At 43.7% G+C, this 25,482-nt stretch overlaps 1 protein-coding gene across 2 annotated transcripts in view; it reads right to left on the bottom strand.

Annotated features, from left to right (window-relative positions):
- The window catches only part of dscaml1 (Down syndrome cell adhesion molecule like 1), a 537,532-nt gene that overhangs the window by 170,795 nt on the left and 341,255 nt on the right, over window positions 1–25,482 (bottom strand). For both annotated transcript variants that reach the window (XM_060846680.1, XM_060846681.1), the window contains 3 exons: window positions 23,062–23,340; window positions 19,416–19,535; window positions 12,285–12,461 (listed from right to left, as the gene is read on the bottom strand). In XM_060846680.1, the coding sequence (XP_060702663.1) occupies window positions 12,285–12,461; window positions 19,416–19,535; window positions 23,062–23,340 (576 nt within the window). The remainder of the gene's footprint in view (window positions 1–12,284; window positions 12,462–19,415; window positions 19,536–23,061; window positions 23,341–25,482) is intronic.

Genomic DNA, 25,482 nt, shown 5'->3' on the forward strand with positions numbered 1-25,482 from the left:
CCCACCTTCACATTAAGAATACCGTCCATCGTATTGTGTGGCACTATTACTGTGTGAAATGGGACAGACTTCGAACTATCTAGCAACTCAAGACTGGGCATCCATGGGGTGCTGTGGGCCATCAACAGCAGCAGAACTGTACCCCACAGCACAGTCTGTAACCTCATGGCCTGGCATATTCCCCACTCGACCATTACCATCAAGCCAGGGGATCGACCCTGGTTCAATGGAGGGTGCAGGAGGGCTTACTAGGAGCAGCACCAGGCAGACCTGAAAATGATGTACTAACCTGGTGAAGTTACCAAACAGGACTACTTGCGTGTCAAACAGCATAAGCAACAAGTGACAGACAGCCAAGCGATCCCACAATCAACAAATCAGATCTAAGCTCTGCAGTCCTTCCACATCCAGTCGTGAAAGGTGGTGGACAATTAAACAACTCACTGGAAGAGGAGGCTCCACAAATAATCCCATCCTCAATGATGGAGGAGCCCAGCTCATCAGGGCAAAAGATAATGCTGATGCATTCACAACAATCTTCAGTCAGAAGTGCTGAGTGGATGATCCATCTTGGACTTCTCCAGTAGTCCCCAGCATCACAGATACCAGTCCTTATCTAATTCAATACACTCCATGTGATGTCAAGAAATGGCTAGAGGTACTGGAGACTGAAAAGGCAATGGATCCTGATTACATTTTGGCAATGGTACTGAAGATGCATGTTCCAGAACTTGCCGCTCCCTTACCATGCTCTTCTGGTACAGTTACAACACTGGTATCTACCAGACAATGTGGAAAACTGCCTGGTGTATCCTGTACACAATAAGCAGAACAAATCCAACCCAGCCAATTATCACCCAATCGGTCTACTCTCCATCATCAGTAAAGTGATGGAAGGGGTCATCAACAGTGCTATCACGCCACACCTGCTCAGCAATTACCTTCCCATTGATGCTCAGTTTGGGTTCCATCAGGGCCACTCAGCTCCTGGGAGAAAGTGAGGACTATAGATGCTGGAGATCAGAGTTTAAAAATGTGTTGCTGGAAAAGCGCAGCAGGCCAGGCAGCAGCAAAGGAACAGGAGAATCGATGTTTCGAGCATAAGCCCTTCTTCAGGACAGCCCTTCTTCATTCCTGAAGAAGGGTGTATGCCCGAAACGTCGATTCTCCTGTTCCTTTGATGCTGCCTGACCTGTTGCGCTTTTCCAGCGACACATTTTTAACCACTCAGCTCCTGGCCTCATTATAGCCTTGGTTCAAACATGGAGATTGGGTTGAATTCCAGAGGGGCGGTGAGAGTGTCAGTCTTTGATATCAAGACTGCATTCAACCGAGTGTGACATCAAGGAGCCCTGGCAAAACTGAAATCAATTGGCATCGAGGGCAAACTCTCCATATGTTGGAGTCACATCTGGCACTTAGGAAGATGGTCATGGTTGTGGAGGGTCAGTCATCTCAGCTCACAGACATCTCTGCAGGAGTGCCTCAGGGTAGTGTCCTGGGGCCAACAATTTCAGCTGCTTCATCAATGACCTTCCCTCTGTCATAAGTTCAGAAGTGGTCATTTTCGCCAATGATTGCACAATGTTCAGCACCATTTGCAACTCCAGATACTGAAGTGGTTCGTGCTCAAACACAAGAACTGGACAATGTCCAGGCTTGGGCTGACAACTGGCAAGTAACATTTGCGCCACACAAATGCCAGACAATGATCATCACCAATAAGAAACACACTAACCACCGCCCTTGACATTCAACGGTATTACCATCACTGAATCCCCCATTGTCAACTTCCTTGGAGTTACAACTGACCAGAAACTCAACTGGACTCACCACGTAAACACAGTAGCTACAAGAGCAGGTCAGAGTCAAGGGATACTGCGGTGAGTAACTCCAAAGTCTGTCCACCATCTACAAGGCACAAGTCAGGAGTGTGATGGAGTACCCCCCCCCCCCCCCCCCCCCCCCCCGCTTGCCTGGATGGTTGCAACTCCAACAACACTCAAGAAACTTGATACCATCCAAGGTAAAGCAACCTGTTTGATTGGCACCACATCTACAAGCAAGTGTACTCCACCACCCACACCTCCCACCCACCCCCCCCCCTCCCCCAGCGGCGCTCTGTAGCAGCAGTGTGTACTCTCTACAAAATGCACTGCAGAAATTCACCAAAGATCCTTGGACAGCACCTTTGAAACCCAGGGCCACTTCCACTGAGAAGCACAATAGCAGCAGGTATTTGGGAGCACCACCATCTGCAAAGTCCCCTCCAAGCCACTCACCATCCTGATTTGGAAATATATCAAAGTTCCTTCATAGGCATTGGATCAAACTCCTGGAATTCCCTCCCTACCGGCGTTGTAGGTCAATCCACAGCAATTGGGCTGCAGCGATTCAAGAAGGCAGCTCACCACCACCTTCTCAACAGCAAATGGGGATGGGCTATCTATTCTGGCCCAGCCAGTGATGTCCAAGTCCCACAAATGAATCAAAAATAAACAGAAACTGCAGACGCTGTAAATCAGAAACAGAAACAGAAATTGCTGGAAAAGCTCAACAGGTCTGGCAGCGTACATGGAAAGGAACCAGAGTTGACATTTCAGGTCGAATGAACCTTCCTCAGAACTGAAGAAGGGTCACTGGACGTGAAACTTTAACTCTGATTTCTCTCCACAGATGCTGCCAGACCTGCTGAGCTTTTCCAGCAATTTCTGTTTCTGTTACAGATTTAACATAACTGGAGAAAGAATCAGTTGGGATATATTTTACACAAGTTGCTTCTGTAAAGTTCAATGATTTTAGTTAATATGTGCTTGATTCCATGGGTCTGTTTATTATTGATCAGCTTGATTGGTTGAATCTGAGTGTTCATTCAAGGAAACATAAGAAAACCATGGCTGGGACTAGGGCTGGAAATCATGAATAGACATTTTAAATCTCTGTGAATAGAACCTATTTTATGCACAGAAATCAATACCATCTCTGCAAAGCTCTGAAATATAAAAATACAACAGTTAACGATCTGGAAAATAGTTCGACACGAACTTTCAAAAGGGATTGAATAAGTACTTCAAGAGGAAACACAATCGCAGGGCAATGGGAAGAAAGGGCAGGGGTGTGGGACTAATCAGTTGCTTCATTTCAAATGGCCTGCAAAGGCACAATGGGCCAAATGGCCTCCTTCTGTCTTGTATGATTAAACAAAATGGGTTCCATTTCCAGTACTTTACTTCAATTGTGAAATTAATCAAACACCTACTTGAAGTTCCATGCTTGTACTTGACTGATTAATAATCAATTCACAAATGTGTCCAGTACACTAACACTGGTATTAATATAAATTGCCTGCCTTTGGTATGATTGGACTGGCAATTCACAAGGATGGAGGCAGCAAACAACTTCGCTGTATTGAGCAAGGCTCAGCTTGCGTGTGCTCTCATACCCTGAACATTACTGCATCTATTGCATGCAAACAAACATGCCACATGCTGGGGCACAGGTCGAACATTACTGGCACAAACTTCAAAATATTTAGAAACAATGCAAACTCTTCAAGCTCCTATTTGTGAGACTGGCTTTCCAGTTTGCTGTCACCAGCTTGGCTGATGAAAAATAATTTTTTACAATTATGTTCTGCTTCCACGGTGCTAATGTTTGTGCTTTTCCCTCAGCTTGCGCACACTGCTGTCTCAAATGGCAGGTGCTACTGAGGCTGCAGTGAATAGACTACTATGTAAACAGCGTATTAGAGGGATCAATGGCTCTCCCTGTGCTGTGTTACAGAGTATTGTGCAGAATGCAAAGCCAATAATGGGCACTAATTGGTGCAAAAAATAAATGGCCTCCAACAACCTAATCAATACGAAATTTACAGTCACAGCAACACTATTGACAATTAAGAAATGCGCTGTCCCTCAGAAAACAACTTGCTAATCAATTCCAGGTCAATTTTCTTAAATCGGGAATCAACCAGTTGGGGATCTCTCTAAGTAGCTAGAGCGATTACAAATCAGGAAGTGGATTATGGCATGGGTCATATGGAACAAATAATACTTGGGTATCAGCTTTAACTTTGAGTGGACACATACTGCAATGTAAATACAATAAGGCCTTCTCATACCCAGACATAGCCTCAGGAAAATAGGGTCAATAGGAGGCCATTCACCCCCTCAAGAATGCTCTGCATTCAATGACTACAATTGGCCTACTTCTACAGCTTGGTTCAATGACCCTTAATACTCTTACCTCACAATAGTCTATCAATTAAAAGCAAAACACTGCAGACGATGGAAAACTGAAACACACACAGAATGTTGGAGAAACTCAGCAGGTTTGGTGGCATCTGTGGAGAGACAAACAGAGTTAAAGTTTTGAATCTTTTCTTCAGAACTATGTTCATACTGAATTCAGGACACTAACTCTGCCTCCTTCTCTACCGATGGCGCAGTGGAGAATTAATCTCAGTTGTCACATATCAACTAACTCCCGCAGGAGTTGTGCAATGGGGAGAGGCCCTATCTCTGAGCCAGAAGCTACAGGTTCAAGGACACACACCAGGACTTGTTGGCCTTGGAAGATGAACGTGTAACAGAGGTAATCCAGTTTGCTTGCAGTCTGCAAATCCTTTCATTGTGCCTGAGTTAGACATCACCCAATACCAGGTTACAGTCCAACAGATTTACTTGGAAGCACTAGCTTTCACAGCACTGCTCCTTCATCAGGTAGCTGTGGAGCAGGACTATAAGACACAGAATTTATAGCAAAAGATTACAGTATCATGCAACTGAAATGATATATTGAACAGACCTAGATTGCTGTTAAGTCTTTGATCTTTTCAAATGGGTTGCAGGTTTCGGTTAATTACTATGTTAATCCCAGAACTTCTTTTAAGTCACGTTCCCGAGATAACATAAAGTTTTATATAAAAAAGTGACAGTTCAGACAATGCATTAAAGGTGTTGGGTTAAAGTCTGTCTGTATGCCAATCTTGAGTCAGTCCACATTTGCAAAGTGGAATTTATAAACTACTACATGGATTGACTGCCTGCAGATTGTATGCTTTTTGCGCAAAATAGAATGTACCTGCAAATATAATTCTGCAAATGCATATTCACCCCATAGACTTATATGTGTGCGTGCATACATGAGAAAGAGAGAGAATGTGAGTGTGTCAGAGAGTGTGTGTTTGCATGTGTGCATGTGTGGTAAAGTGTGTGTGTGAGGGTGTGATGGAGTATGAGTCTGTGAGAGGGTGTGTACTTGGGTGTGAGTGTGGGGGGTGTATGTATGTGTGTGTATGTGTGTGCATCAGAGACAGAATTTGTATGAGAGAGGGTCTGCGTGAGTGTGTATGTAAGAGTGTGTGTGTATGTGTGCTTGTGTATGTGAGTGTATAGCGTAGTGGAGTCACCTGTAGTGTGACATGAACCAATGTCCCGGTTGAGGCCATCCTCATTTGTACCTCATGATGGTAAACAGCAAGAGTGGAGAGTCTCCTGGTTGGACATCCTGCAGGAGGCAATGGCAAAACACTGCAGAACTTTACCCATCACCATGGAACAATCTGGTGGAAGTCCATGGTCTAACATCTGGAAACTGGGACAGGAGAAGAGATGGCTAAGCCCCAGACAAAATAGCTTTCATGGATTTCAGATTCATGTTGGCATTTTGAATGAAGGAAAATCACTCCTGAATGATCTGGTTCTCATTCTGAAATTATCCATATAGCAGTGTGATTCCTACAGCAGTGATTTCCCAAATCTTTTCCCAAAGTGACCCCATATTCAGGCTTGAAAATTGTTGCGACCCCTCACTGTGTGAACTGTGGGAGCAGAGTTGGGGGCGATGGGGAGGAGGGGAGATTGCGAGAGTAGGGGCTTGTTTGAACAGGAACATTGCTCGTACAGTTTCACAGTTGCTCCATGGCGATCACTGATCAGGACTCTAACATTTCAGCTCACTTAAGGTCCTGACCCACACTTTGGCCAGCGTTGCTCTATTGAGATATGCTTTGCAACATAGGCCATTCAGCCAATTGGGTCTGGCTCTATCACTCAGTCAGAATAGATTACGGCCGATCTGTTCATGAACCCTATTGATCCACTCGATTCAATGTCAGAGGCCAGATTTTACAGGGTTAGGGAGGAACGAGGAGCAAGGAGGGATTTAAGAATGGACAGGCACAAGGAGATCAGTAATGGAATGTCACATCTCTACACAGGAGCTGGCTGTCAATGCTTTAAATGCACCTATAAAACACCGAGGTAGACACATATCATTCAAAACCAGCATCCTAAGTTTGAAACCTCTTGATACACTCTCAACTCCCTTCAATGGCTCGGAATACAACCAACCCTGATTCAGATTGATTGTGTTACAAGGCCAGCTCCCTTTTACTTTCAAAGGACATTCTTTGCAAGAAGAGTAGAAAAAAAATCAGAAATGAGTCCCATTGCTGCTCAATGTCCCTTCAAGGGCTTACAAAGGGAAGACAGACGTGGAGTTCTGTTTGTTAACCAGAGATAACACACTCAAAGAAAAGCTTCTGCACTGGTGTGTGTAACAACAGTAAGCTGCCAACATCAGTATCAAAGGGTGCTGAATTACATGAATGTTAATAGGATCACTCAAATACATCTGTTTCCTTTTGCCAGAGTTTCTGTTTGTAATTTCTCTGTCTTTACTGCGTATGTTTATCAGAAACAATAATTAGGCGACAGAGCTTCTCAACTGTTTGGACTTCCCCTGTCTTCTTCCTCACTCAACAATTGCCACCTGAATGGATGGTCATCTGAGGCTAGCCCAATGCCGACCTGTCCTGCACGGAATTGTTAAACCAGGGGGGCAAAGCATCAGCAAGTCACACTTACATAGCACTTTGAATGTCATAGCGTGTCCCAAGGTGCTCCAGGGGAGAGTAATCAGACAATATTTCACGCAGAGCTACAGAAGGGCGGAGATTAGGACAAGTGACAGGTAGTCACAAAGGTAGAGACCACAACCAAGTAAAAGCAGGAGAAAGGGGTATAAAGGCCCACAGAAGAAACACCAGCGTTTAGACTGGATAGATAGACTGCCAATGGTTAGAGTAAAGAAAATCAGTGACACGTGATGTCAGAGAGCAGCAATCTTGGAAGGCTGAAAGGATAGAGAAAGCAAGAACTCACAGAGGAATGTTAACTCAAGGACATGAATTTTAAATTGCTGTGCTGGAAATCACTGAGCACAGGGGTGGTTGTGAGTTATGGAGACAAAAGAATTTTCTGCCTGTAAGGGGTGACCGTTCAAGACAATGTTGGAATAAAATTCACCATAGTCCTATTCAGACCAGAGGGCTGCTCTCTTGTCACACCAACATAACTGCTGATGGGCTAACTTGAGGGTCACTATACCTCAGGCAAAGGGAGAGATTGAGAAGGAGAGTCCTTCATGGTTGCATTAGCCAGTGAACCCACACTATTGGTACCATACTACATTACAAACTAGCCAACTGAGCTAAGAGACCTCCAACATTGGTATAGCTGATCCAGATGGAAAGAAAATTCTTGATGAAGGGTTTGGGAACAGGGGAAATATTGCAAAGTTGCACTCAGGTGTCCCTATTGATGGTAAGGATTTAGCATTGGAAACTCAGCTCAGAATCAGGCTGCGAAAATCTTCAGAGATTGCCCAGAGAGTGAGATGGAACTTTGGCAAGACAGTGGAGGAAAAAAAAAGCATTGCAAAATCTGATTCAACTCGCAAAAAAATTCTGTTGACTGATGATACTAGTTTGCCAATCTCAACCTGGTCAAGCTTGGAAAGGTGAAACATTAGCAAACCTTCCGGTTTCTGTTGTATATGCCTCCCCCTGGACTGACTAAGGAGACCATCTGTTCAACTGCTGGCAAGCTGCAACATCCTGTTGTCTGAAATTATGATTAATACATCAGCAATAGGTAACTGAAAAGGAACAAAGTAGAATGGCTTACAATTAGCCTGAGGAGGCTGATTGATTAAAGAGAATAAAAAAAGTTGCAAGGCAGCAAGTCATAGATCTCAGAGATATCACACCCATCTTGCAGTCAGGAGCTATGGTCTGAAGTCCAAAACCAGTGTCTTGATTGTATTGTCTAGGCTGGCAGTGCAGTGCCGTACAGAGGCAGTGTCACATCTTTGGAGGTGCCATTTTTCACATGACAGATTAAGCACAAATGTGCTTTCTCAAATGGATGTAAAAGACCCACAGCAGGCAAACAGCCCCTGTATCCAGACTGATTTACCCTTCACCACCATCTCTACAACAGATTACCAGTTCACTCATCTCATTGCGCTTTGTAGGTTGTGCGCAAATTATCGGCCATGTTATCTCTAATTAAAACATACTTAGTTGGTAAAACATTTTGAGGTAATGAAAGGTGCTATATCAATTCAAGTTCTTCTTCTTTCGTCTTTAAAATGGTTGGAATTGAACCAATGGAAAAATGTAAAAATTGTTCCTCAGCCCACAGGGCTCAACTAAACTGCCTCCTGTCAGCTTCACTCCCCCTTCGTTCCGAGGCTGCGTGGCAGTTTAACCTTCTTATTCCTCATTCGTTGCCTGAAGAACATTCTTTTTGACATCTAATTTGTAATTTACAATTGCATTCCCCTCATTTGTTGCTAATGTTGCAACTTTGCTCCCAGCACAACAGACATTGGTCAGAAAACCAGGGCTACAGTCTGTGCCTCTGATCCACACCAGTGATACACACCTCACGTAACGGTGAGGTGACGGCCTAATGGTATTATTGCTCAACTATTAATCCAGACACTCTGGTGTAAATCCTGCCATATTAGATAATCACATCTGAATTCACTAAAAATCTTAAACATTAAGCTTCTGATAATGACTATGAAATAATTGTTGGTGGAAAATCCAACTGGTTCACTCATGTCATTTTGGGAAGGAGGCTGATCTCCTCCATTCCAGATCCACAACAATATGGTTGATTCTTAACCACTCTCTGGGCAATTAGCAATGAGAAATGAATAGTAGCCCATCTAAAAATGTCCACATCTCATGAAAGAATTAGAACAAAACTATGTCCACTATTTCCCCACCCTGCTCTGTTCTGCTTACTTTTGGGGATTTAAGCATGTTATATTTTGTATACTGTAATTAAGGTTTATTTTTGATCCCCCCCACACCCTGACTTCCTCCTCCACCATTCATCCATCATGATCTTTCCTTGTAGCCTCTAGAGATATTGGTGCACCACACAGGAATAAAGAAATGCAACTATTGCTGAGGGGTGACCTTATAGAGGTTTATAAAATCATGAGGAGCACCGATAAGGTGAATAACCAAGGTCCAAACTGAGTCCAAACCGAGATGGCATAGATAAAGGCGAGAGGGGAAAGATTTAAAAGGGATCTCAGGGGTACCTTTTTCACAAGGATGGTATGTGTTTGGAACGAACTGCCAGAGGAAGTGGTGGGGGTCGGTACAATTGCAACATTTAAAAGGCATCTGGATGGGTATATGAACAGGGAGGGTTTAGAGGGATATGGGCCAAATGCTGGTAAATGGGACTAGGTCAGATTGGGATGGTCGTGGATGAGTTGGACCAAGGTATTTCTGTGGCATATCACTCTATGACTCTATAATTGCACTTTAAGAGGCATGTTGAAACATCACACATTGTGAATTAATTAGCTTTATGAGTGCTATGTAGCCAAGTGCAGTGACCATCCCGCATCATCATTGTCCCATAGACAACAAGAAGATGACTGATCCACGTATGTACTGCCTGAAATTGGAAGCAGATTCAAAAGTAGCTTTCTGATTTGTTCATAGATATTTTCTAATCAACCTAATTATAGTTGTCATGACATTCCACAAGAGCAGATGAGACTTGAACCTGGTCTGCCTGGCTCTGAAGTAGGGACATTACCCGCAAGAATTCCTGAGAATTGTTGAGACACTTTGGAAATATTCAGGGCTATGAGGAAAGGACAGGAGACTGGGAGGAATAAGACAGATCTTTCAGAGCACCACAACATGTGCAGTGGTCTGAATGGCTTTTTTCTTGCTTACAGTTTCTATCTGATTCTGGTGAAGTTAGCTGAGAGAGGGATATTGCTGTGTACACTCAGAAAACTTACTTTTTGAATATTGAGATTTGGAGAGAGGAGGGGCTATTTCCCTCCCTCAGGGTATTTCTTGGTTGTGCTTTGCTGCTCATGAGGAGTCAGCTACTAAGTCCCCTTTTATTTCACGGACTCCAGATTGATTAGCCCATTGCACTGAGGAGAAAGCATTTTTTTATCGTGCTCTGTGAGACAATCCCACAGGAGCGAAATCAATCACTCCTCATCATTCAGTATTGATTTCCTGTTTCTATCTGTTGTTCTTGGAAGCCAAACCTGACTTCCCTTCCCCCACCAAGAGAACTGCAAACATCTGAAAGCATGGAGCTTGTTAACTACATCAATTTAAGATTATAATGAAATAGGAAACTACAGCATGACAGAAGTGCATTATTAAACCGCAACTAAATGAACTCTGATGAGATCAATCTCTCGATGGAACACACTGTATTGGCAGGTTCTTTGCTGCTCTGCTAGTTTCACAGTGGAACATGTGAAGGTCTATGAGAACAATTAACTATCAGGAGAAAAACAAGGCCAGTCTACTCAGTTAACCCACTAGTTTGAGGTTACCAGAGACAATAGATTTCCAGAAACCTGACTGATTGCGACTTGGTACAAGGGTAGTTAGATATTGTTTGGCTTGTAAAAATGAGCAGGTTCCTGAGTCTAATGACCTTTTCTTATTCCAAGTCATTTGTATTAATGAAAGAAGCTCTCTCCCTCTCTCTTGTAGGATTATAAAGTAGCAGTCATCTAAATGTCACATTTTCTCTCAGGTCTTTATTATCCATCAAACTGGGAGTGTGACTCACACTTCAGTGCCATTGAGCTCTAGCCTCGAGGTGAAGGGAAAAGATTCTAATTTGTACAATCGCAGACTCAACTGCTGCAAGCCAGCTTAGTATCAAATGGTCCTTGAGTTACACATACCGAACATTAGCAACGTGCACACCATCCCTCTGTCTCTGTTCATTCATGGATCTTGGATGTGCTGGAAAGTTAACAAAATAGACAGGTCGCCACAATCTGTAGGCCTGAGTGTGTATGGGAGCATTTGAATTTTCTGTTGCTAGATTGATCCTAAGAGCAGAGAAGGTTTCTGGAAGATGTAATGGAAGACTTCAATAAGGTGAGGCATTTTGAGAAAGCAAGTAAGGAGATGTAGATTTTCACGGGCAGGATAACTTGAAGTTATGGATCTAAGGTAATTGGCAACATATCTAAAAGTAAAATTAAAATATTTTTCTATGCCGAGCTTTTACAAGTTGCACACAGCAAGTGGAAGGATTGGGGAATCCACTTCAATCGTAAGATTGATATAAAATGAAATACATGCTTAAAAAGGACAAGTGTTCAGGGCTTTGGTGAGAGCAGTGGGTTGGAATGATCCTTTCAGCCAGAGTGTGTTGTGAGTCTGGAGTTCATTGCATGAAAGCATGGCTGAGTAATATTTATGCATTGCCATAGCCTCCAGGCTGTAAGCCAAATGCTGCAAAATGAGTTCAGTGCAGTCAGGTCTTTACTTGACTGGCACAGCGACAATGGGCCAAATGTCCTCCTGTGCTGTCAATGATTGTACTTACAAAGAGCAGGATCAGACCCTCCATTCCTGTATGAGTTGTGGGTATCACGAGCAAAGCCAGTAATTGTTTTGCCCATCTCTAGTTGATCTTGCATTGATTAGCTCCCTGAGACCCATTTAGAGAAAACAGCTGTAGATCTGGATTCACATATAGGCAGACTGATTAAGGATGGCAGATTTCCTTTCCTTTAGGAAAGATGAGTTTTCACAACAATCATTACCTGGTCACCAATTAACAAAGTTTTAGTTATTTTTGCTTTATTAAATTTAAACTTCACCATCTGCTATGGTGGGATTTGAACCACATTTTCCAGAATATTAATCTAGAGCTCTGGATTACTAGTCCAATGATAACACCACCACACCATTGCCTCACCGATGGATGGAATAGCCTGTTTCTGTGTTAAATAACTCAATGGTCCAGTTGACTTTGATGAATAAGTTAGAACATTTTCTTTCACCTCTGTAGTCAACCAGTTAATATCAATTAAGTTCTTGGGAGGCAGTTGTCTCCTATGTTGGACAATATTGTGTGCAGATTCAACATGAGTGCAGTTCAATTAACCCTTTCTGAAAACAAACTACTTACTCTTCACGGTAAGGAACATGGACTTGCTGATGTCTGTGCCAACACCATTGCTTGCCTGGCACAGATAGTACCCAATGTCTTCTTCCAAGACATGGCGAATTAGCAAAGAACCATTTCCCAGGATCTGAATGCGGCCTGTCAGAGGAACTGGATGGTACTGCTGAGGATTTCCACTTCCTGCAAAGAATAAAGTCAATGATGTAATTATTGAAAGCAGAAGATGGGTGAGATATGACAGGCAGATTAATCATATCGAGTTCTAGAGGTATATCCTTAATCACGGAGATGCTCTGGTGAGTATTATCACCTCATCATCACTAGGAAACAGATAGAGTGGGTTTCTAAAAGCAAAATGTCTCTTGACATCTCTCCTTTAACAAAGTGTTTCACTGTGCTGAAAACTATTAAAAACAAAAGTATAACTTTCAATTAGACTTACTTCTGTATTTTTTTTTCATTTTAAGAACAGGAACTCACAGGTTGGTTTCCTTTTAGAGATGTTCTAGGGGATATGGATATTTGTTCTGTTTATATGCATATTAATAAGGTTCTGAACACCTTTGAGCTAAACAGTTCAGTACATTGCAAATAAGGGTGAATGAGAAAACAATGTGCTGTTACCGAGTGACAATGTTCAGACAGACAGAGAAACACCAGTGCAGAGTCAGTCTGGGTGTAGGTGTGCCAGATAGTGAAGGTAAGAAGCGAGGTAGCTGAGTTGTGGAACACATATCTGTTTTGCAGAAAAATTGACTTTAGGTTTGCTTTAAGGAAGGATAGCCCGATGAAGGGAAAAAGCATCTAGTGACTGCACAGATATTTTCTTTTAATCATCTTGTTTAGATATGTTGGTATGCACTTGTAGCACAGATGGGACTTGAACCCTACTTTCTGTCTCATTGATAGGGTCACTCTTCACTGTGGCACAGGAGCCATTAACACTAACATTGAGATTACAGAAGTGTATACATTTACATTTATGGATAATTCACATCAACACAGTGGCTTAGTGGTTAGCACTGCTACTTCACAGCACCAGGATCCCAGGTTCAATTCCAGCCTCAGGCGACTGTCATTGTGGAGTTTGCACGTTCTCACCATGTCTGTGTGGGTTTCCTCCCATAGTCCAAAGATGTGCAGGCCAGGTGAATTGGCTATGCTAAATTGCCCTTTGTGTTAGGTGCATTATTCAAAGGGAAATGGGTCTGGGTGGGTTACACTTCGGAGGATTAGTGTGGGCTGGTTGGGAATCTAATCAACTTCCTCAATATGTTATGACACACATCTGTAGCAGGTGGGTTTTCAACTGGGATAGAGGCAGGGACACTGTCACTGTGCCATAAGAATTTCCAGATTAGTCAAATTACACCTATGTACTTAGCATAATTTGAATGAGAGTCCCCTAGTCCAGAGATAGGAACACTATCACTACACTAGCCTTTGACAGCACAGTATAAAATGTTTTCTAATCAATCTGTTCAGAGATGATATTGCACAACTCTGGAACAGGTGAGGCTTGAACGTGGGCCACCTGGTTAGGAGATAGGGGCATTACCACTGCACCACAAGAGCACTTTGATGCACAGATATTCACTGTAAGCAAATTGGCTGCAGCTGACCTCCTTTCCCCCATCGGGTCCACACAAGCAGCTTCAGTGTGAGGTTATCAGAGATTGTTCACTAAGGTTTTAATGTATGTAAAAATGTTGCTGGAACAAAAAGAGTAATGTGAAGCTGAATCCCTTTCTAATGTCTGTAACAAAATCTTTCCTACCTTTCATTGTGTCTAGTGCAATATGATTCATGGCTTTACCTGTTCAATAAAAGTTTTCTTCTTTACACTAAAAGAACACTGACAGCCTCTTGTGAAGATGTTCAGAACCTGACTTCCACGGTTAAAAAAGTTAGGATCTAACAAGCCAGGTTTCACTCTGGGATCCTGTATCATAACAATACCACACTGTTCTTTAACTTTACAATGTACTTCATGTAGACTATAATGACCAAGACAGCCCAAGCTGATCTGTTTGAGTTCTCTCACCACAGCAAGCATTGGTTTGTTTTTAAACTAAAGTAATGCAATAGGTAAGTTCTTTCCATATCTCTCATATATACACATGAATTGAACTGACTACTACCTTTAGGTTGCAAAGTTTGTGAGAAGATTTGTAGCTCGGGTGCTTGTTGTTGTGGTTCTGTTCGCCGAGCTGGGAGTTTTTCTTGCAAATGTTTTGTCTCCTTTCTAGGTGACATCTTCAGTGCTTGGGAGCCTCCTGTGAAGCGCTTCTGTGCTGATTCCTCCGGCATTTATACTGGTTTGAATCTGCTGCTTCCGGTTGTCAGTTGCTGTCCGTTGCAGTGGCTGGTATATAGGGTCTAGGTCAATGTGTCTGTTGATAGAATTTGTGGATGAGTGCCATGCTTCTAGGAATTCCCTGGCTGTTCTCTGTGTGGCCTGCCCTATAATAGTGGTGTTGTCCCAATCGAATTCATGTTGTTTGTCATCTGAGTGTATGGCTACTAGGGATAGCTGGTCGTGTCGTTTCGTGCTAGTTGATGTTCGTGATGATGCGGCTAACAACCTGCATCCACGAGCATCAACTAGCCACGAAACGACACGACCAGCTATCCCTAGTAGCCATACACTCAGATGACAAACAACATGAATTCGATTGGGACAACACCACTATTATAGGGCAGGCCAAACAGAGAACAGCCAGGGAATTCCTGGAAGCATGGCACTCATCCACGAATTCTATCAACAGACACATTGACCTAGACCCCATATACCGGCCACTGCAACGGACAGCAACTGACAACCGGAAGCGGCAGATTCAAACCAGTATAAATGCCGGAGGAATCAGCACAGAAGCGCTTCACAGGAGGCTCACAAGCACTGAAGATATCACTTAGAAAGGAGACGAAACATTTGCAAGAAAAACTCCTAGCTTAGGTTGCAAGTTGCATTTTCAATGTTTATTTAACATTTTTTCCCATTGCATCTGTGATCATTTCAATCAACCTTGTGTTTATAAAGATTAGAGAAAGCTTATGAGAGAGAATTAAACTGAGTACAGCAGAGGAAATGAGTTCACAACGGTGGTCCAATAAGCCCACACCAACCCTCCAAAGAGTAACCCACCCAGACCCATTCACCCTTTACATTTATCCCTTACTAATGCACCTCACCTACCCATCCCTGAACAATATGGACAATTTAACATGGCCAATTCACCTAACCTGCACATCTTTGGATTCTGGAAAGAAACCAGAGCATCCAGAGAAAACCCACACAGACACGGAGAGAATGTACAAACTCCACAGAGACAGTCACCTGAGGCAGGTATCAAACCCGGGTCCCCGGTGCTGTGAGGCAGCAGCGTTAACCACTTAGCCACCAGGATTTGAGTTAATCTTGGCTGGTCCAAAATGCAGATGTGCACAGACACAGCATCCGATTCTCTCTAGGAGAAAGTGAGGACTGCAGATGCTGGAAATTAGAGTCAAGACTGTGGTGCTGGTAAAGCACATCAGGTCAGGCAGCATCCAAGGAGCAGGAGAATTGACGCTTTGGGCAAAAACCCTTCATCAGGAATGAGGCTGTGAGCCGAGAGGATGGTGAGATAAATGGGAGGGGTCCTCCTGCTGATCCCTAACTACCCAACGCCTGGAAGAAGAAAACTTCATCTTCCACCTCAGGACCCTCCAACCATATGGCATCAACGTGGATTTCACCAGTTTCCTTATTTCCCCTCCCCCCACCTTATTCCAGATCCAACCTTCCAACTTGGCGCAGCCCTCATGACCTGTCCTACCTGTCCATCGTCCTTCCCACCTATCGGCTCCACCCTCCACTCTGACCAATCATCATCACCCCCACCTCCATCTACCTATCTCACCCTCAGCTATCTTCCCCCTAGCCCCACTCCCTCCCATGTATCCGACTCTCTGCCCTGGCTTCTGGTTTCAATTGCTGGTCTGAAGCCAACAAGGATGGATTTAGATGTTTACACCACAGAAAGAGGGCTCTTGGCCCAATGTCACCTTGTTGGTCAACAAAGATGTGACCACGCTGATCACTTTGTGTAGCTTTTGACCCATTGCCCTAATGGCTATGGCAATGCAAGTCAATATCTAAGTACTGCTTAAATGTTGTGAGAGCTTCTGATACAACTGCCCTTTCAGTCACTGAGTTCCAGACTCTCACCTAACTTCGAAGCAAAACAAAAATCTCCTCAACATCTTCTTCCTCTCACTTTAAGTCTATGCCTCTGGTTAGTGACCCCCCCTATTGATGGAAAAACTACATTCCCATCCACCACATCGATTCTTCTCATAATCTTATAATTATCTTTCTGCCTCATTTAACCAGTCATTCTGTTGGTTGTTATTCAACTGTACTCCCACCGTCTAACACCATTGGTCCCCTGCATAGACTCATTATTCAACAGTCTACTTACACCATTTTGTGTGATTTTTTTTGATCTCTCTGCCCATAAAGTCTGTGTCTGTGTGCTTCTCTCATACTTCACCTGACAAATGGGGCTACACTTTGAAAACTTGTGTGATTTCAAATAAACCTGTTGGGCTATAACCTGGTGCTGTGTGATTTCTGACTTTGTCCACCCCAGTCCAACACCAGCACCTCCACATCGTTTCATCTTGCACACCTCTACCAGATTCTCTCTTGGCTTTTGCTGTTCTAACAAAATGCTTCAATCTTTCCATTTGGTCAGACTCTCCAGGCCAGGCAACGTCTTGGCAAATTTTCTCTGCTCTCTCACGAGTGCAAACACATCCTTCCTAACAATATGGTGACCAGAACAGCATGTAATAGTTGAACTCACCATAGTCCCAGAGGACCATAGGATTGTTCTCTTATTACAGAGAGAGAGAGAGAATTGAAGACTGGTTATACCAGGTTTTAGTCTGGGTTCCCTTTCTTCACAAGGTTCAGACTAGACTTTAAAATGTGTTGCTGGAAAAGCGCAGCAGGTCAGGCAGCATCAAAGGAACAGGAGAATTGACGTTTCGGGCATAAGCCCTTCTTCAGCAAAACATTTTCAAGCTCTGATCTCCAGCATCTGCAGTCCTCACTTTTTCCCTCAGACTAGACTTTGAGGATTTCAGAGATCTTCAGACTGCTTGATATTGAGCCCCCACTGTTGGTGTCACTCTGCATCACACAGCAGCTGTCCAGCCAACTAAGCGACACCTAGTTGTTTCCGAACCAGAATTTTACCGTTCACCTCCAGGCTATGGTATTCAGATTTCATGGATATGTTATACATCTGCAACCTCATGTGTAAGGGACTCTATTTGAAGATGAGAACCAGTATCTCCACTGCCTTGTCATCATGTATATACTGTCAATGAATATTGTTGAAAGTAAACCTCAAAGTCTAGCCTGAGTTTTGTGAAGAAAGGGAAGCCAGACTAAAACCAAATGCAGCCAGCGAATCATTTTTCACCATCAATATTTTCTGAAATGCAGGGCACATTTGGTCACCTTTCTGTTTATAAAAACTAAGTACCGTGGAACCATCAGAGGAACCTTTTCTCTTAATCAAGGTCACCATGAAGGTAATGGCAAAGTGTGTGGCACAAGAGGTCTATACTTCTCCCATTAAGAAGATCACAGTCGGTCATCATTGGAAGAATTATAAATTGAACTACTGAACGTTTAGCCTTCCTTAAACCGTCATATCAACATTGACACTGAACTGAAAATAGTGTCAATTTTTGATCCTTTAATTTAAGATGTTGATCAAAAAACTGCATACCAGGGTATTTTTTAAAAATTCATTCATAGTATGAGGCTGTTGCTAGTTAGACTAGCATTTATTGCTGATCCCTAATTGCCTAGAGGCCAGTTAAGAGGCAACCACAATGCTGTGGGTCTGGCATCACTTGTAGGCAGACCAAGTTCCATCCACAAAAGGCATTAGTGAATTAAATGATTGCCAACAATCATTTCACAGTCAGCAGGAGATGCTTAATTGAATTCAAACTCTACCATCTGCCCATGGTGGGGATCGAACCTGGGTCCCTGGATGAATAGTTCAGTGACAATACCACTCAGCCATCTCCTTCCCACACCTTCAAGGCAGCAGAAGGAAAAAGCATGCAGTGATGAGAAATTACTTCACTCAAAGGGTTGTGGAGGCTTAGAATTTTCTACCCCAGCAGGTTATGGATATTCTAGCATTGAATACATTTCCAGCTGGGATAAATGATTTTTAATCTCTCTTGGAGATTCCAGAGGTATGGAGAATGGATGGGAGAATGGAGGTGAATTGCAAGATCAGCCATGTTCATATTAAATGTTAGAGGAGGCTCAATGAACTATACAATCTACTCCACTCCTATTTCTTGGGTTCAGTGAGCTATGTAGAGCAAATGTGCCCTGCATTTCAGAAACTAATGATGGTGAAAAATGATTTCCAGGCAGATTCCCGAGCAAAACTCTTTACGTGGTTTAGTTCCGAGTAAACATACATCAAGATAGCATAGGTTGGGTTGCCAAGTCTCCAGAAATGTTTCAGAGATGCTAATTAATAACAGTATCTCGGGGCACTGCTTCATGCAACCAAGAAAAATACTTAGTTAGAGACAAGGAAACTGCAGACGCTGGAATCTAAAGTAGACACGGAGGAGGCTGGAAGAACACGGCAAGCCAGGCAGCATCAGGAGATGAAGAAGTCAATGTTTTGGGTATAACCCTTCTCAGGACTAATAATCCTGAAGAACAGTTATACCCAAAACATTGACTTCTCCACCTCCTGATGCTGCCTGGCTTGCCGTGTTCCTCCAGCCTCCTGCTTGGCTACCAAGAAAAATGCAAGCTAAGAATAAAAGATCTTCTCTGAACGCTTAAGGTTGTAATTTATAATAACTTGAGAGGAGGGCACTGACAAGCTGACAAGAATCATCCAATCAGGTCAGTCGGAGGGAGAATTGATACGCTTGGAGACTAATGGGAGAGCAGCTGGAGAATGACATGTATGTAATGACACAAGGCCAGTTGAGGTTTATACACCATCAAGTGGCACATTTTAGTGAGAGTCGAGTTGTAGAGATGACCACCAGAGCTGAGACGAGTGAAGCAATGAAGAGTAAGTTTATGAATACCTTTCGCATGCTTCCACATGACCTTTGGAGGAGGGTAACCATCGACCGAACAATTAAGAACTCCAGCCTTGCCATAGATGCCATCCTGATTGTTGGGTTGAACCACAAAACGAGGCGGAACTGGAAAATAGAAAAGAAAAGATAACAATTGGGTCTCTGTAAAAACAATAGGGCTGATCAATTAACTGGGGGGCTTTTACAGTGGAAAAGGCGAGCTTCAATGCTCAATATGATTGCTCTGGCTTTCCTTCAGGCTGGCATGTTGCTGAGGTGTCCCAGGCAATTCATTTGCTCACCATGTACTGGCCTGGGGGGAACCTTTCTTTAATTATTCATTCAAAGGACGAGGCTGTCACTGGCTGGGCCAGCATTTATTGTCAATCGCTAATTACACAGAGGGCAGTAAAGAGTCAACCACATTGCTGCAGATCTGGAGTCACATGTAGGCCAGACCAGGTAAGGACGGCAGATTCCTTCACTAAAGGACATTAGTGAATGAGCTAGGTTTTTTTCAACAATGGGATCATGGTCATCTTCCTTCCAGATTTTACTGGTACCCAAACACGGTTATACAAATAGCCAAAATGCAGGCCTTGGTTATTAAGATGAATTAGCTGTGGTGCATCTGATGGCACCTTCCTTTCAGAGTTAGAAGCTTGTGTGCTCAAGCCTCACTGCAAGACTTGAGACTGGCATCTCTGTGCAATATTAAAGGAATGCTATATTGCCAGAGGTGCTGTCCTTTCTGTGGGACATTGGCCTGGGTTTTCAGTGAAGTGGCAATCATCCTCAGATTGTCTGAAACTTTCCATTCCCCAACAGACTTCCACAATTCCTGCTGAATCATCTGAGACTGGAGTTCCAGAAATGCAAAGCATAGTGTCCCTTGAAGAGCCCAGTAACAGGGTTGTGGCAAAGAGGAAGACAAACCATCCCCCTGATTTATAGCATTAGGTAAATTTAAAGCCTCAGGCTGGGTGAATATTAGTGAATAAGTAAGTTTGGTAGGTGACTGGCTGTTAGCTGGGCACACAGATAACTAGGTCAGTGGATTCTCAATATCATATAGGAAAGGTAATCAGATCAGGGAGGGAGATAATCAGGTGGTAGCCCTGGCCTGGTTGCTGGGGAGAGCGCAGGTAGTTGGAAGGTCAGGGTTTGTCAAGTAGGGTCAGGTGGTCAGGTGGGGAAGTGTGGTCAGGTACGACTTTAGGCATGTGTCTGTGAAGTCAACTTTGGGTTGAGCTAGATCCCTACTGGAATCCTTCTTTCTATAGTGAATCCAAGTTCAGTTAAGTGGTGCTGGATTAACCGCATCTGAGCCTTGAGAAGGAGAGGCATTTATCTTAATAACAAGTTGGAGCTTATTGTATAATAACAATAGTTACAAGTTATACCGGAAAGTTAGACATAATTATAGAGATCAGTCACCAGGGGTAATACAACTGACCCCACTGGGATCTAGAGTCCTCACTAGCCCTCCACCCAGGGCTACGTGGCATCATCAGATTGTGTACAAGCTAATTCACCTTTTGTAAACCATTACCTTTCATAACCGTTGTCGTTTGGTTGGACAATAACAGTTATTGTGGCTGGGAGGGATGTATGGTGGGTTGAGGGAGTAATTGGTCAGTCAGTCAAGTCATAGAAGAGTTGAGGAAAGGAGGCAAGTGATTGAACGGTCAGTTCTAAGGCTGGAGACTTTTGGAGAGTGCTGGAGGCAAGGAGTTTGCCTGCAGGAAGCTCAGAGGGGTAGCACGGTGGCACGGTAGCACTGTGGCACGGTGGCACGATGGCTCAAAGGGGTGGCACAGTGGCTCAGTGGTTAGCACAGCTGCCTCACAGTGCCAGGGTCCCACGTTCAATTTCAGCCTCGGGGGACTGTCTGCATGGAGTTTGCACATCCTCCTTGTGTCTGCATTGGTTACCTCCAGGTACTCTGGTTACCTTCCCCCAGTCCAAAGATGTGCTGGCTAGGTAGATTAACCAAAGGAAATGCAGGGCTGTGGGACTGGGTGGGACACTCTTCATAGGGTTAGACCATAAGACCATAAGACATAGGAGTGGAAGTAAGGCCATTCGGCCCATCGAGTCCACTCCGCCATTCAATCATGGCTGACAGGCATTTCAACTCCACTTACCAGCGTTCTCCCCGTAGCCCTTAATTCCTCGAGACATCAAAAATTTATCAATCTCTGCCTTGAAGACATTTAGCGTCCCGGCCTCCACTGCACTCTGCGGCAATGAATTCCACAGGCCCACCACTCTCTGGCTGAAGAAATGTCTCCGCATTTCTGTTCTGAATTGATCCCCTCTAATTCTAAGGCTGTGTCCACGGGTCCAAGTCTCCTCGCCTAACGGAAACAATTTCCTAGCGTCCACCCTTTCCAAGCCATGTATTACCATGTAAGTTTCTATTAAATCTCCCCTTAATCTTCTAAACTCCAATGAATACAATCCCAGGATCCTCAGTCGTTCCTCGTATGTTAGACCAACCATTCCAGGGATCATCCATGTGAATCACTGCTGGACACGCTCCAGTGCCAGTATGTCCTTCCTGAGATGTGGGGACCAAAACTGGACTCAGTACTCCAAATGGGGCCTAACCAGAGCTTTATAAAGTCTCAGTAGCATAACGGTGCTTTTATATTCCAACCCTCTTGAGATAAGTGACAACATTGCATTCGCTTTCTTAATCACGGACTCAACCTGCATGTTTACCTTTAGAGAATCCTCGACTAGCATTTCCAGATCCTTTTGTACTTTGGCTTTATGAATTTTCTCACCGTTTAGAAAGTAGTCCATGCTTGTATTCTTTTTTCCAAAGTGCAAGACCTTGCATTTGTTCACGTTGAATTCCATCAGCCATTTCCTGGACCAGTCTCCCAAACTGTCTAGATCCTCAGTACTACCTGCCTGTCCACCTAACTTCGTATCATCGGCAAACTTCGCTAGAATGCCCCCAGTCCCTTCATCCAGATCATTAATATATAATGTGAACAGCTGCGGCCCCAACACTGAACCCGTGGGACACTGCTCATCACCGGCTGCCATTCCGAAAAAGAACCTTTTATCCCAACTCTCTGCCTTCTGTTAGACAGCCAATCCTCAATCCATACCAGTAGCTCACCTCGAACACCATGGGCCCTCACCTTGCTCAGCAGCCTCCCGTGTGGCACCTTACCAAAGGCCTTTTGGAAGTTTGGATAGACCACATCCACTGGGTTTCCCTGGTCTAACCCACTTGTCACCTCTTTAAAGAATTCCAACAGGTTTGTCAGACACGACCTCCCCTTACTAAATCAAGGTTGGTGGCTCAAATGGCCTATTTCCAAACTGTAGGGATTTGATAATTTCCCATAGTGGCCAGCACACTGGGACTTCAGAGTGTCAACAAACAAGACACCAATTTACACATAATAAGATCTTTCAAACACCAATTTATTGTACACCCTCTTTGTGGCTCTTTTGAATGGAAAACTGAAAAGCCATCTCCCAATTTTTTTGGTTAAAATGGAATAGACAGATCCTAATCCCAACTGTGTACCTCCCAATGCTCACAGGAAAGTCACCATAAGCACTCGATTGAATGGGCACCGGAACGAAAATACAGAGACACTCAATAGGTGCCTTGGATGTACCTCACCTCGTACAATAAGTTGTCGCTCTCTCATCACCGTCGCAGCGTCATTGCTGGCAATGCAAGTGTAGTTGCCATTGTGTTTCAGAGAGATGCTGGAGATCTGCAGGGAGCTCATGAATTCTTTGGTTTCGATGGTGACCCCTGACCCAGAGAGAATCACCTGACCGTCCTTTCTCCATGTGATGCGTATGGGCATATCACCTGAGGACACCACGCAGGGGATGTAGAGCAGCTGTCCTATCGATGCTGGCGGAAACTCAAAGGGTTGGATTAGGGGAGGAACTGGAAAGAAAGACAGAAAGGAGTGTAATGAGTTGTCTGGTCGATACAACAGGGCCATTTGTCTCCAATCCTACCCTCAGGCCCTCTGCATTCATTAATTGTAGCACAACTGTTTCTTCATTAAGGGAACAGCAACTGGGATGAGTACCCAATGGGATTTCAATACATGACCTTGCAGAAGCCTAAACTATTGACTTCATGAGGACTATAAAAATAAACACAAAGGCAGACTAAAGTCAAAATGTATAAAGGGATTGTCCCATAGTGATTTTCCTCAAAAATAAACACAAATATAATCCATTTCTGGTGTTATTTATTCTGGGTAAAGATGGCCAACTCTCTGAATCACCCTGGAGTCTCCAGGAATTGAACTTTAACCTTCAGGATGCCACAGAGAAGCTTGAAACAACAGAGGGTTTTCTTCTTTGTTTTATCAATATATTCAACATAAAACCTATGAAATGGGGAGCAATGGAAGGATAGAGATCTATAGCAGGAAACAGACGTCCGGTCCAACTTTATAAATTAATCTAGCCCCATTTGCCAATACTTAGTCTATACCCCTCTAAAACATTGGGAAGGAAATGACTTTACAAACAGCCAAGACAAATCCAAAGAGCTGGATGCTTTTCCCATTGGTGAGGAAGATAGCACACTCAGGAGGATGTACAGATGTGTCCTGAATTGTGACCAGCTTCTATTCACAAGTCAATTAGTACACAATTTGGAATACAGTATAGGACAATGTAAAGAAGCTGTTTGTGAGTACAGGAAACATTGATGTGTCGGGTGTTTAAAATTACACCTCTGCATGGTATCATAAAGTCATAGATGTTTACAGCAAGGAAACAGGCCTTTCGGTCAAATAGTCCATGCCACCTAATTTTCACAGTTAACTGCGTTTGGTCCATCTCCCTCCAAACCTCTCCCATGTGCCTCAGTATAAATGTTCTCAAGTCAGACATTAATAAATTAGGGACCCCCTGTTCCAATAGTAGGGAGGGTCTGGTGCAGACGTGAGGGCGAACGATGGGATCTGGGGTGTGGGGGGGCGGGGGGGCTGATGAGGGGAGTTGGGCTCAATCAGCTATCCAAATTATCTGAATGAAATACTGCCCTTGCATCTCGTTCAGATAATTGAGGTCCCCCTGTACAGTAAAACCACTAATTTTATTATTTCGGAAGAATTAGCTATACTGTATACAGGAAGACGTAAAAGTAGGTTTAGAAGACAGCAGCTCAGGTAATGAATTTCTGTTATAATTCACTCCTGTCTAGCACCATAGAGTCATAGAGGTGCACAGCATGAAAACAGACCCTTCCATCCAACTCGTCCTAAATTAATCCAGTTCCATTTGACAGCGCTTGGCCCATATCCCTCTAAACCCTTCCTATTCCCCTACCCACCATCTGGCCTTATGATCCTTCCATCTATCTATTTCCATGTGATCCACTTGACTATGATAGCTTCCTCATGTAAAATAAAGGGTTAACTGTATCAAGGTTCCAACAAGAATTACTGTGTGTAAGGAGCTAGTCAATATGACATCAGCTCACACAGAAGTGAGACCTGATGGAAGATAAGCCCCTGGTGAAACTCTGCTCCACTTTAGCTCTTGTCTTTCATTTATGATTGATAAATGTTAATGATTTGCCCTAGCCTTGTGTTCAGCCCCAACCTGTCACAAGCTCCTCGATGTTGCTAATGATGTTGTTGTATCACCATCAGCCAGGCAGTGGCATTGCCCTTTAACCCAGACAGATCTCCATCTTGTTTCTCCCTGACTCTTTTCAACAGTTTTCCAACAAAAGACCCTTTTACCTTTATGGTGCCACCAGGATGGGGTGGGTGTGCTCCCTCAACTTTAGCCTTGACTGGCACTATAGGTGCACCAGTGTGGCTCCCATGACCAGGAGTCCTGGGTTCAGATCCCACCTGCTCCGGACAAGTGCATTAACATGTCTGAACAGATTGATTAAAACTAAGCAGACACACTGCTAAGATGGAGATCGGACCATAGGTACAGTGAAATTTGGGATCTTTACAGACCCCTATATTCCAGTCAGAGTTTTGAGAATCCTGGTTTTGAAAATCTCAGTCTTACATTAAACATACGCCGAAACATGTGTGTGTATTTATGT

The sequence above is a fragment of the Hemiscyllium ocellatum genome, chromosome 29 (assembly GCF_020745735.1).
Source record: "Hemiscyllium ocellatum isolate sHemOce1 chromosome 29, sHemOce1.pat.X.cur, whole genome shotgun sequence".
In the NCBI taxonomy this organism is placed as follows: domain Eukaryota; kingdom Metazoa; phylum Chordata; class Chondrichthyes; order Orectolobiformes; family Hemiscylliidae; genus Hemiscyllium; species Hemiscyllium ocellatum.